General features: G+C 40.1%; 1 protein-coding gene across 1 annotated transcript in view; it reads right to left on the minus strand.

Annotated features, from left to right (window-relative positions):
- The window catches only part of scfd2 (sec1 family domain containing 2), a 105,187-nt gene that overhangs the window by 5,261 nt on the left and 87,276 nt on the right, over positions 1 to 12,650 (minus strand). The window contains exon 7 of the mRNA XM_071486872.1: positions 4,573 to 4,707. Within this exon, the coding sequence (XP_071342973.1) occupies positions 4,573 to 4,707 (135 nt within the window). The remainder of the gene's footprint in view (positions 1 to 4,572; positions 4,708 to 12,650) is intronic.

Genomic DNA, 12,650 nt, shown 5'->3' on the forward strand with positions numbered 1-12,650 from the left:
CTGCTAATGTTAAATTTAGTATGTCCAGACGGAGTTGGAGACACCTGACATCACAGACACACAGTGCACTCCATACGTGGGTAGCTCCACCACCAGCGTGAATGCTGGGTCCAAAGACAAGCTGCAGCTGTGAGTTTCTGAACCATGTGCACTGCCATGGGTTAGACAGGGAGTGAGGGGCTTATGGAGATGTGTGGTGAGGTGGTGTGAGCTGAAATGTGCAGCCAAGCATAAGTAAGGGGGAGAATTTTTTTAATTCTATGTCCTGTTGATAAAAAGCATCCATGGGATTTAGACCAGACACCCTCTGCACCAGTGGCTCCCAACAAAGACATCAGATCATGGTCCACACGCTGGCCCAACTTTTTTTTGATGCCAATGACTGTGTTGCCCTTTTTGTTTTATTTCATAAACATTAAAATTAAACTAACTTCAGTACAGCTGCTTAAAGCTCACTGAAATAAGAAGCACTGCAGCAAGAGAGTGCATTTAAAAGCCTTAAAGGTCCCATATTTTACTCTTCTCCTGTGTTTTATCTTAAGTGTTGATCTCCATCAGAAGATATATTTGTGGTTTTAAGAACCAAAAACCATCTCAGTGTAGTTTTACATCTACTCTCTCAGGCTTCTCTCTGGAGCTCAGGTAACAACAGGTGACCTGTTTTCTGAGTGACTAAATCAAAAAATATAGCAGATTTCATGTAAACATTCAGAGAAGCCAATTCCTACAAGGTTGGATGGTGGGTCCAAGTGGGCGGGGCCTGGTTATGACATCACAAAGTTCCAGAAGTCCTGATGGCTGGTTTTAAGGCTCAGTCTCTGAATACAGGCTGTGTGCATTTCTCTGTAGACTGAGGCTTTGATACTTTCACTGTATTAATATCGACCTGCTTTATAATCAAGAAGGATGGAAATCTACATTTGTACTATATGGGACCTTTAAACATATATTTGCTGGTGTTGGTCAGATGGAAAAACACATTTGAAGGAGCAGGAGCCATCTGTACAACTGGGACTCTGTCGAAACAAAGACTAAACGTTGCACACCAGACAGAAGCACACACACAGTTTGGTTACACACAGTTAAAGATGATGGTTTAAGCAACAGTGCACAAGCTTTCAGTGGGTCATAATATAGACTGGGGTGCAGTGTGTTTAATGATATAAACTCTGGAGTATGCATAGGTCCTGTGTTTAAATATAGAAGTTTTATTGGGGTGTTTTTGCATAAAGGGTGTGCACTGTGCTACTATAGAATGCTCCAATCCAAGTTTATAGGTTTAGTCTGTCTGAGTTGGTGGTTTGTGGGCCAAGTTTCTTAATTTGTGTAAACCCAGGCCATGGTTACACAACCAGTCTAATTCCTCCCCCTGGGTAATCATCAGTTTAAGCAGGCCCAGATGTGGGATGATCAGACCATGTATAGTGATCTGCTCTGCGGTGGATATACATTACCCATAAGCCAAAAACTACATTTATGTCTGCTGCAGAAAACTGTTTAGCCAAAGTATAAGTACCAAAATTCAGATCTTTTCCCTGATACATTCACAACCTTGGAAGACTGAATGAACAACTACATGAACAACTGAAAGAACAAATCAGCTGATCATCATCGAGCAGGCTATTAACAACAAATAGTGTGCAATTACTTTTTAAAATTTTTCATTTCTCTGCAAATCCAACTGCATCGTTTTAAAGGTGAAGTTAGGGTTAAAGTGGATTGAAGAGGAATTATGACAGTTTTTGTAGTAATTACCAGTATAAACTACTGTCTGGCCACCAACTGTACAAGCTGTTCCAAAACCACATACTGGGCTGGTGCCATCTGAGGATTATGTTTTACCTTGAAAATAAATGGGGTTCTGGGAAACAAGTAAGTCTGGTCAATGGTTCAGATGATCAGTGATAAAATGTGTTTGTCTGATTACTGCTTCATCCTTAAGAATTTTTGCTTGCGAATTACTGCTTCTCATAGTTTCAGGTTAACTAATGGTCTGTATGTGTAGCAGTTAGATGTTCTTGCAAAAGTATTTAAAAATAAATAAATTTTTACACTTTGTATTCACCAAAGTTGGTAATGTCATATTTAGCTGACCCCAAATGCAGTACCTGTTTTTCACCCATTGTTTTTCTATAACTGGTTACCACAGTTCTGGGGGTGTGGCCTATTGAAAAACACTGCCTTATCTCTGCACTCTTTGCAATATCCAATTGTAACCAAATATTAGAGACGTGTGCAGATATGGACCCCAAATAAGTCAAACTTCATGGCCTTTCAACCCGTAGCTGGCGCCATAATATAAAGAAAATAATATTATACTTATACTATAATTCTTTGGATATAACAGGCACACTTGAGGGGTACAATTGGCATTCACACCTGGGTCAAATGACTCTGCAGTAGATGTGGGTATTTATCAGCTCCAGCTCCAATCAGCAGTGATGTAAACACACCACCTGGGTGAACATGCTAATTTTAGCCCCTCTTCCAAGCTGTGATGTATTTAAAAGCACGGACACTGTACACAGACCTGTCATCTGCCCTGAACAGTGCTGTTAAACCAGAGACACCACGGCTACACTGTACTCAGGGATGAAAGAGTGAGATGCAGCCCCAAAATTAGTTTGAAAAACACACAATCACCAATCAAAGTGTGTAACATTGGGGCTTTGACCCTGTCTCCCCTGCATCTGTGTCTGTTTGTGAGTGTATGTGCTCTGTAACTGCATGTGGGGACATGATGCGTGTCCTCTCCAGTAAACTGGGCTGGCAAAGTAAAAAGGGTCAATTGCCTTTTTTAGCGGGTTTACCCATGTTAAAAATCCTGCTGATAGCAGGTAATTTTGGTGAAAAAATGGTGATTGGTAAAGAGGGGTCCTCAGAGCATCTGCTGACCATATTCAAACAAATTACCAACAGCACCACCATGTGGCCATATATAAAGCTCTTTGGATTTTTTTTGTTAACTCATAAACCATAAGGCACAGAGGGGAAATTCTGTTTTCTCTGGGTTTCTTGGTTCAAGACAAATGGCTCTTCCCAACAGCAGCACCACTTGGTCAGAGCAGCAATGGTGCACCAGCTACCATTTCCCAACTGCATGCAGTGTTTACCTTCTCTTGTTATACATCCTGTTGAGCTGAAGAACTGTTCTCTTTGCGGGTTAACTGGGTGGTGCAGATGAAAAAGCCCTTGGCCATGACTCTAGGGTTCAATTTCCAGCTGCCATGACTCTTGGCTGGACGCCCAACTGAACACAGTTTGCAGTGGTTAAAGGTGGAATAACAGTGAGGGATCACATTTTCACTGCGCTATAGGCTCCTGCTTGTTAGGTTGCGTGAGGAGCAAAGTGAGATGGGATCTTTTTCTTTTTTGGGAGGAGGCATGTTAGGCCCACCCAGTGAAGCACATTGTGTGCCGCAAAAGTGAAGTAAAAAGAAGCAGCTGGTGACTCCATGGAGAGAGACTAGCTGTAGTTTGCCCCACACAGTGTGACCCTTGTGGAAATGGTGCATGTATTGTAATTTTCTTTCATTTCCTGGTGGCCGAATCAGTTTATATATTACCTGACAACTTTTGAAATGAAATGGTGAAATGTTAAGGCTGTTGTTCTTGGTCCCAAACAAACTCTGGAGCTTTTGGTTTTCAGTGTGAAAGAGTTCTCAACTCGATCCGACCCCACCAGCAGGTGAACTCACAAGTTTGAGCTAGATGGCTCCTTTAGCACAAAGAAGACAGAAGCACAGCTCTTAAATTATTAATTACTCTGTCCCGTAGTCAACTACCATACAGGTGAATCCCATAAATTCAAACAGATGGCAAAAAAGACCTTTAACATCATCACCCTTACTGAACACGTCTCGGTTTAACATGTTGAGGGTTAGCATGCCATTGTACATCCTCAGCATCAGCTCCATCCTTCTCAAACATCTTATGGCAGCGCGTCTTCACGGAGTTAGAATCTGTAGAGCATTATGATGACGTACTGAAGTGAATTAGGCGTGCTGGTGTTTAGTATGTAGCTAAATTGCCTGGATACATATTAGAGCTATGAAGAAATGCTTCATCTTGCCTAGGATGTCACAGTCCAGAATACAGGAGCTTCTCCTGTGTTTACTTTTCTGCTGCTGCCAGAGAATCTGACCAATAAGTGGGGTGAATGTTCTCATGTGGTTTGTAGTGATGCATTTTGGTTCACTTGAATTTTTCTCTGTGTGAAAGCAAACTGAACCAAGGGGACAATGCTACAAGTTTACAAACTCATCAACTGGATTGGGCCAGAGCAAACAAACTTTAGGTTAAGGATAAGGATAAAAGTCGTGGGTAAATACATAGTTACATAGTTCCTGCTTTGGAAGGTGTACTAGGGTAAACAGTGAATATGTGAATATGTGCAGACAGGACAAGCTGACTCGGCAAATTGTCAAATCAGGTCAAGTTCAACCAATGGAAAAAGGCATCTCACTGACCACAGTGGGTAGATAGCAAAGGTAGGATTTCGAGGATGTGACAGAGTTGAGCCCATTACATAAAAATGTGAGTGTGTGTGTGTGTTTCTGAGAAATGTCTGACCTTCATGAACATACTGAAGCCGGTCTTGAGCAGGTCTGTGAGGCCTCCGGACATGTACTCGATGTCGGGACACTCGAGTCTCTCAGGGTGAAAGACTTCCTCCAGGATCTGTCGCAGGAAAGGACGATAGGTTGCCTGCAAAACACAAACACCACACAACACACTTGAACATAATGATTGCTGAACACCGAAAATACCTGCACTGACAACACAGTTTTATTTTTAGATACAGAGATGCATCAAGCTCCAAAAAAAAAAAAAATCTGTACATGAATAATGAGGAGCTGTTTTCCACAGAGTGCCCTCCTGTTAGCCTCTGCATATTTGTGTGAATGGCAGTGGGTGTTGAGAGACAGTGGAGATATAAACAGTTCTGCTTGACCAAACAGGCCGCTGACTTATGAGTCAGTTCAGGAAGAGGAGCATAAACAGTGCTGCATGTGGCTGAAAATAGTATCTGGTCAATCAATATCAGGTATTTATGGGGATATATCAAATCCAGAATCAACACCCTACAGTCCTGCAAAGTCCTGTGAACAAATCTTTCTTCCGGTGATACCAACAACACAATCCAACCTACAAAACTAAAACTAGACTATCACCTTGTTGTAGTATGTATAGCTGTAGGAGATGATAAGACAGTTGCAATGTTTGAGAAAAACACTTTTGAATACTGATGTGAGTCGTATTTCAGCTTGTTTTTGATATAACGGAGTGTGTGTGCAGTATGTGCTGATGAAAAACATATTTTCCAAAAAAAAAAAAAAAAAAAAAGACATATTGACACCATCACATGACAATATCCTGCTTCTCGAAAACAGTCAACACCACCCGGCTCATTTCTCCAGACTTATGAGCTGCTCAGCTTTCACAATCACAACAATCTGGTAATTTTCTCTCCTCAGTTTAACAAGAGAAAAACAGGAGCTTCAATAAAATGTTGATGTCTTTGAAGGAGCTGAACTGCACAGTCTCAACTAAAGCCTCATAAATGTCTTTTAATATTTTAAAAAGTTGATTCATAACTCTATAATAGTAACGAGGAGTCCACTTTTTCTGCCCAGCTACCAAGCACAGAATGTACTATTTATAGTCCTAAAAGCCAGTGGATCATGAATTCAAGACAGATTTTTTTAAAGTGTCTCTGAGAATAATAAAGGACCAGATAAAACTTGGCAGAGCTTTATGTGAGTATTTGGAATAGCAGAGGTCTTAAAATAGGCAGGCTGAATACCTTCCAGTACTGGAGCTCTGGCAGATATTCCTTCTTTGATTCCTGCTCATTTTTCCTTTGGATGTTGTCAATGAAACAGTCACAAAGACCACATCTACCAAACAGTCCCATATTTTAACTTCGCCAGTGTTTTATCTGAAGTGTTGATCTCCGTCAGAAGATATGTTTGTGGTTTTAAGAACCAAAAACCTGCAAGGTTGGATGGTGGGTCCAGGTGGGCGGGGCTTTGGGCGTGGCTGAGAGCAGTGACTGCTTTGTTTTGACATCACAAAGTTCCAGAAGTCCTGACGGCTGGTTTTAAGGCTCAGTTTCTGAACACAGGCTGTGTGCATTTCTCTGTGGACTGAGGCTTTGATACTTTCACAGTATTAATATAGAACCTAGACCTGCTTTATAATCAAAACACATGGACATCTACCTTTAGACTGGATGGAGCTTTAAATATACACCTACACGCATAATGTTGTCCAAATACTAATGCATCCAGGTGTTTCTGCCCACAGGCAACCTCTCACCTCAGTATGTAGTTTCAGTAGTTATCATTCCTAACAGAAGACTCACAGCCTCTTCTAGTCCCTGAGGAGAAGTCACATCAGGGGAAATCCTACTGCCCAATTTTAATTAATCACAAATTATATAAAATAGCATCAACCTGCACAAACTAAGCTGGGAGTAAACACATTAATGATTCACCTCGGGCTAAATAACACGCTCACGCATGCACACAAACAAGCAGCAGCATCACCAGGCATAAATGACAAATCCTACCCACAGTCATGCACACTCCATTTTCATCTGCTTTCCCAAAAGCTAAAAGTAATCCCATTAAATCACCAACACAAACACCCACATGATAAAAACAATATTAGATTAAAGCATATGATAATGCCAGTGCTTAAATATTCCTCTGCGTGCGCACGCGAGCACACACACACACACACACACACACACACACACACACACACACACACACACACACACACACACACACAGAATCCAAAACAACGTAGTGACAACATAAACTAGAAATATGCCTATATCCCACTAACCAGTCAAGTAAGTTGTATCATGTAACATATGTAGTGAAGACTTTGAAGGAATTTAATAAAAAGGTGTTAAGTGAGTTTTTTGACGAGGACGACGAAGGATTTTTTGGACACCCAAAATTAGTGTCACCAATTCAGTATCAGTTCATATGGCCACAACCTCTGCTTCTGTTCCTGAGTTACAGCACTGAATAACAGCCAGAGGTGTTTCTGCAGAACATTATGAACCACAAGATTTGCTTGGGGACCACCAGTGGTCCCCGGACCACTCCCTGAGAAAGGCTGCTCTGGTTATACAGTGGTGAGAAAAATCTGTGAACTCTCTGGGATGATGTGGATTTCTGTCTTAATTTTGATCTGTAATCCTGGAAGAGACCTTGATGAACTTGGGAACTCATTGTCCCCTCCATGATGACAAGCTGTCCAGGCCCAGAGGCAGCAAAGCCCCAAATCACAACGCTCCCTCCACCCTACTTCACCTTCGGGTATGCAGAGCCCTTTTTACACCATATGTAGTGCTGCATGTTTTTTTCCAAACAATTTCCCCAGTAGCACTGTGGAGTGTCAAGCTGTTCTTTGGCAATGTTTTTTTGGAGAGCAGCAGCTACATGCTCTATGATCTGTGTATGGTTGACTGATGACTCATGAGATGTTAACCAGCTCCAGTGTTTCCTTTAAGCCTCAAGCTGTTACTCTGAGATCTTTGTTACGTTCCTGATCATTCTGTGTTGAGCTTTTGGAGTCATCTTAGCTGCACGTCCACTTCTAGAGAGAGCGAATCATGTTTCTTGTGAACGGAAAACAGAAAATGTTTGTGTCAAAGTGTTTTTATAAGTCAGAGTGTCTCTAACCAACACCTCCATCTGGTTTCATTGGTTTGACAGGTTTGAGAATTCCTGACTCTACTTAGCTCTTGTTTTTTTTTTAATATATATGTTTATTAAATTTTCCAGAAATAGAACAGGAACACATGACAAAACGAACATACAAACATACATTTGGCTCACACACACATTTAAATTCAAATTTATACAGGCGAGAGATTCAGGAGTCAACCTATAGAAATAAAATAAGCAAGTAAAATAAAAGCAAAATAAATCAAGTGTACATTGCCATGCATAATACATTCACATGATCAAAGAAAGGTACACAGAGACAAAAATATATTAATTAAATAGGACATCATTTACGAGGCAGAACATTCACAGCTATGATACAAACCCCCTCGAAAGAATGGTAGAAATATTTAAACCAACATATGACAAAAAGGGTTCCCATGTTTTACGAAACACATCATCTTTGCTGTTTAGTTTACATGTCAGATAGTCCAAAGCAACATATTCAAGAGTCACCCTTTGCCATTGAACCTTGGATGGAACTTTATCCACTATCCAATTTAATAGAATACACTTCCTAGCACAGAAAGCAAGTGTTTGATGGAGTTTCCTTCTAAATTTATCAGTGATGGACAGATCAGGTATGCCAAGTAGCAGATATAAAGGATTATTATTTCTATTAGTAGATAGAATCTTATTAATTTCCTGTCCAATGACCTGCCAGAACTGTTGTATTTTCCTACAATACCACAAACAGTGTGTAAGACTACCCATTTCTATTTTACACTTGGGGCACAGTGGAGATGAATTAGGATTAAATTTATGGCGTTGGGAGGGAGAGATATGAGCCCTGTGTAGGAGCTTCAGTTGCATGGCTCTCACTCGGTTGCAAACACTCAGCGTTTTTGTGCTCTTCCATGCATGACTCCAGCTATCATCTGTTATATTAACATTAAGTTCTTTTTCCCATAATCCTTTCAAAAAAATAGGTATTTGTGGTGTTATACCCCTTAAGGATGTTATAGAATAATCTAATAGACCTGCCAGATTTCTGTAGGAAGAGCTGTCTCTCTACATGTGAAATATTTTGACACTGAAGGATTGAGGTATCCTTTGTTACTTGCAAATATCGAAAGAAATCCTGTTGCTGAATGTCATATTTCCCTTTCAACTGACTAAAAGACATCATGGTGGAGCCTTTCATTAGTTTATATAAAGTAGATATTCCTTTATTTACCCAGATCTGGAAGTTATTGTCCTTCACTCCAGGAGGGAAGTCAGGATTATCGCATATTGGAGTAAAGACAGAGGTGAACTTAGATCTGCCCTCTAATTTTCTAATGGCATGCCATGCCTTAACTGTAGAAATTGTAATTGGGTTGGTACAAGCAGACTTCAAAGATGCATTTTTCCTAATAAACAAAAGATTACTTAAAGGGTATTTGGACATTGAACTTTCTACATCCAACCACAGAGATGTGGACGCATTACACATCCAGTCAGCTATAGTACATAGATGAACACTCAGCTGGAATTTTCTAATGTCTGGAAGATCAGCACCTCCTTCTGTGGAAGACAGACATAACGTAGCTATTTTGAGGCATGGTTTCTTCTTAGACCATATAAAGGAGCTAAACCATCTGTTTAGCTGTTTGATAGTCTTATGGAGGAACATAACTGGGATCATTTGTATTGGGTAAAGTAACCTGGGGAGGATGTTCATTTTCAGCAGTGCGACACGGCCTAACCAGGAAATTGGGAGAGTGTTCCATCTCTCCAGGTCCAACCTAATACGCTCAAATATAGGTGGGAAATTTGCTTTATATAATTGGTCAAAGGAGGGTGTTATACGTATTCCCAAATATACAAAGCCTTCTGGTGACCATTTAAAAGGAAAGGGGGATGGAGTTTTGGGTACTCGTTTCAGATTACCTAGTGGCATTACTGAAATTTATTTTGTTGCCAGAAAAAGTACAAAACATATTGATTGTCTGAATAAGGGCTGGGGTAGATACCTCAGGCTCAGTCAAAACAATTAAGACATCATCAGCATACAAAGTAATCTTGTGTTGTCTCGTGCCGATGGTGAGACCATGTATGTTTTCATTTCTCCTGATTGCCTCAGCGAGAGGCTCAATCGCCAGGGCAAAGAGCAATGGCGACAGAGGGCATCCTTGCCTTGTTCCTCTTAAAATTTGGAAATTAGAAGAACACAACCCATTTGTAAGCACTGCTGAGAGGGCATTTGTATAGAGTAGCTTTATCCAGTTTATAAATGTTTCACCCAGGCCGAATTTGTGTAGTATATAGAACAAGTATGGGATTTCCACGTGGTCGAATGCCTTCTCTGCATCCAGAGAAAGCATCAGACCATTCAAAGACCGCTGTTGAAAAACTTGGATTGTATTTAGTAATCTGCGCATATTATTATATGAATTGCGACCTTTGATGAATCCAGTTTGGTCAACATTTATAAGAATAGGGAGTAAGTTTTCTAGTCTTCTTGCTAATATTTTAGAGAGGAGCTTCAAGTCAGCGTTCAACAGGGAGATGGGCCTGTATGACGCACAGTCCTCCGGGATTTTGCCCTTTTTTAAAATTAGAGAGATATGCGCTTCTCTCAGAGACTGCAGTAAAATACCTTTCTTAAAAGAGTCATTCAACATATTTAGAAGAGGGTCAATCAATAAGTCATGGAACTCTTTGTAGACTTCGCTACTGAATCCATCCGGACCCGCAGCTTTACCAGATTGTAACCCTTTAATAGCATCAAGAAGTTCCTTCTTAGATATAGGAGCTTGGAGAGATGTTTTTTGTTCAACAGATAAACTAGGAAAGTTAAGAGAAGAGAAAAAAGCATCCATTTTTTCAGTTGTATCCGTTTGTAGTTCGGATTTATACAGATTTTCATAGAAAGTTTTAAATGTATTGTTAATGGTTATGTTGTCGAAAGCCTATTTACCCAGGCTATCTGTAACTGAGGAAAAAATTTGGGAATCTGCTTTTTTCTTCTTCAGATATGATAAATATATCCCTGCTTTATCTCAATGTTCATACATTTTTTTGTCTAGCAAGTCTGATTTTACCGTCTGCATCTTTTGTTAATAGTAAGTTCAAAGTGCACCTGAGTGCAGAAATCTCTTTAAGCTTCTGTGCAGATGGGTTTTTAACATATTCTTTCTCAGCATGTTTCAGTTTAGACTCTAAGATTTTTCTTTGTTCGTTTTGTCTTTGCCTCTTAGTGGACATATAAGATATAATAAGACCTCGATGCAACCTGCAAACTCGATATTTTAGGACAAATTTACACATAAATGGAGATAATTCCAAAGGGTTCACTTACTTTTCCTCACCACTGTACCTAAACAAGCAGGTAAAGCAACTGCCATGAAAGACAGTGTCAAAGTTCTTCTGTATCTTTTTTTAATAAGAATTGTGACCAAGGTATATACTTCAGTACCTAGTATACAGCTGGAGCGTGTCATAGGCTATTGGCATTCAGCCTAGTGTCAGCCAGTTTCAGTCCTTTATCTGTTTGCTTCTCTCCATCTTTTCATGTTTCTGTTGCCAGACAACGGAACAAGTATAAAATAGTGACTGAAATGATGTAAGTACATTGCTCACTCATTCATTCATTCATTCAGTCAGTCAGTCAGTCAGTCAGTCAGTCAGTCAGTGACATTTTGCGGTATGGCCAAAAATCTACTTGTCAGTGGTCTCTGGTGGACAAACTACTGAATGTAATGGAGACACTGTTTCTGGATGACCTGAAGCCTGGTTTACCTGTTTATCAGTTGAGCTCGAGTATGCACATTAGGTATTAAGCTTAGCTTCGCATGAAGACTGGTAATAGGCCAAAGGCAACAAAATCTGCCTACCAGCAACTATAGAGCTCATTAATTAACACATTATATCTTGTTGTTTTGTCCAAACAAAAAAATGTTGACAGGTTGTGGTTATGCGCTGGACTATTTCTTGGTGGGGCACGTTGACTTCCTGGAGTCTCTACTGTTTTTATTTTTGCCTTGTAACCTCATGGTGACTCCAGAGAGTCACTGGCTCAGACAAAAGCATGTATTACTATCCCTTTAAAAGTTTTAAATGAACACGTACAATACAATTTTATTATAATTATTAGAAATTTGACATAATGATTAAGTAAATATGCTCTTCTGTAATTTAGCTGAACTGCTCCTCTAATTTTACTTCACAGCATTTCAACTGTGCGGTTGTTTTCAGAAGCCATGTTGTTGTGTTATTTTATGAATCATGTTCCAAAATATTATTTAGTATGATGGATCAACACAGTCAGCTCCTTCTGTTTAGACTTCTATGACTTCTTCAGCTTGGTGGGTGCAAAATGTGTAGAGACAGATGTGTAAGTACGGACTAGAATGAATGACTCCCTCCTTACTCTGGCTTTTGATTGGTTGTGTAACTCTCACCTCGTCCTGTTGTTAATCTTTACAAGGCAAAAGAATGGAGCGGAGGATGTCAGCTATAAAATGGCCATCATTAACAATACGTCACACAAGTGAGAAATCAAGCCCCTCCCTCCCCTCCGCTCCGCTCCACTGAGGTCAGAAGACTCCAGCTGCTACAGGCTCCATGACTCAGATTTCATTGATGCATTTTTTTCCGAGAAATTCTGCAGCATTCAGTTGCACACAGCATGACATGTGAAAAGAAAATGTGTGCTTTTCATGCAGCTCTACAAGTATACATGTGACAGTAAAGTGGTATGTGTGCTGTTGTCTGCTGGTCAAATTAATGATGACGGGAATAAAGAGAGCATGACTGGAGCCAACTGAAAGCCTTTGATGTTTTTGTTTATATGCTTTATATAATTATATGTTTAATAAATATATATCCATTATCTAACAAATATATCCATTTGCTGTTGTCAGTATAATGATCCACTTAACAGTGCATGGTGCTCAGTGGAAGTGATGCTAGGATGAA

The sequence above is a fragment of the Trachinotus anak genome, unplaced genomic scaffold, assembly GCF_046630095.1.
Source record: "Trachinotus anak isolate AG129_WGS33_773 ecotype Australia unplaced genomic scaffold, CSIRO_AGI_Tana_v1 ptg000010l, whole genome shotgun sequence".
Classification (NCBI taxonomy): domain Eukaryota; kingdom Metazoa; phylum Chordata; class Actinopteri; order Carangiformes; family Carangidae; genus Trachinotus; species Trachinotus anak.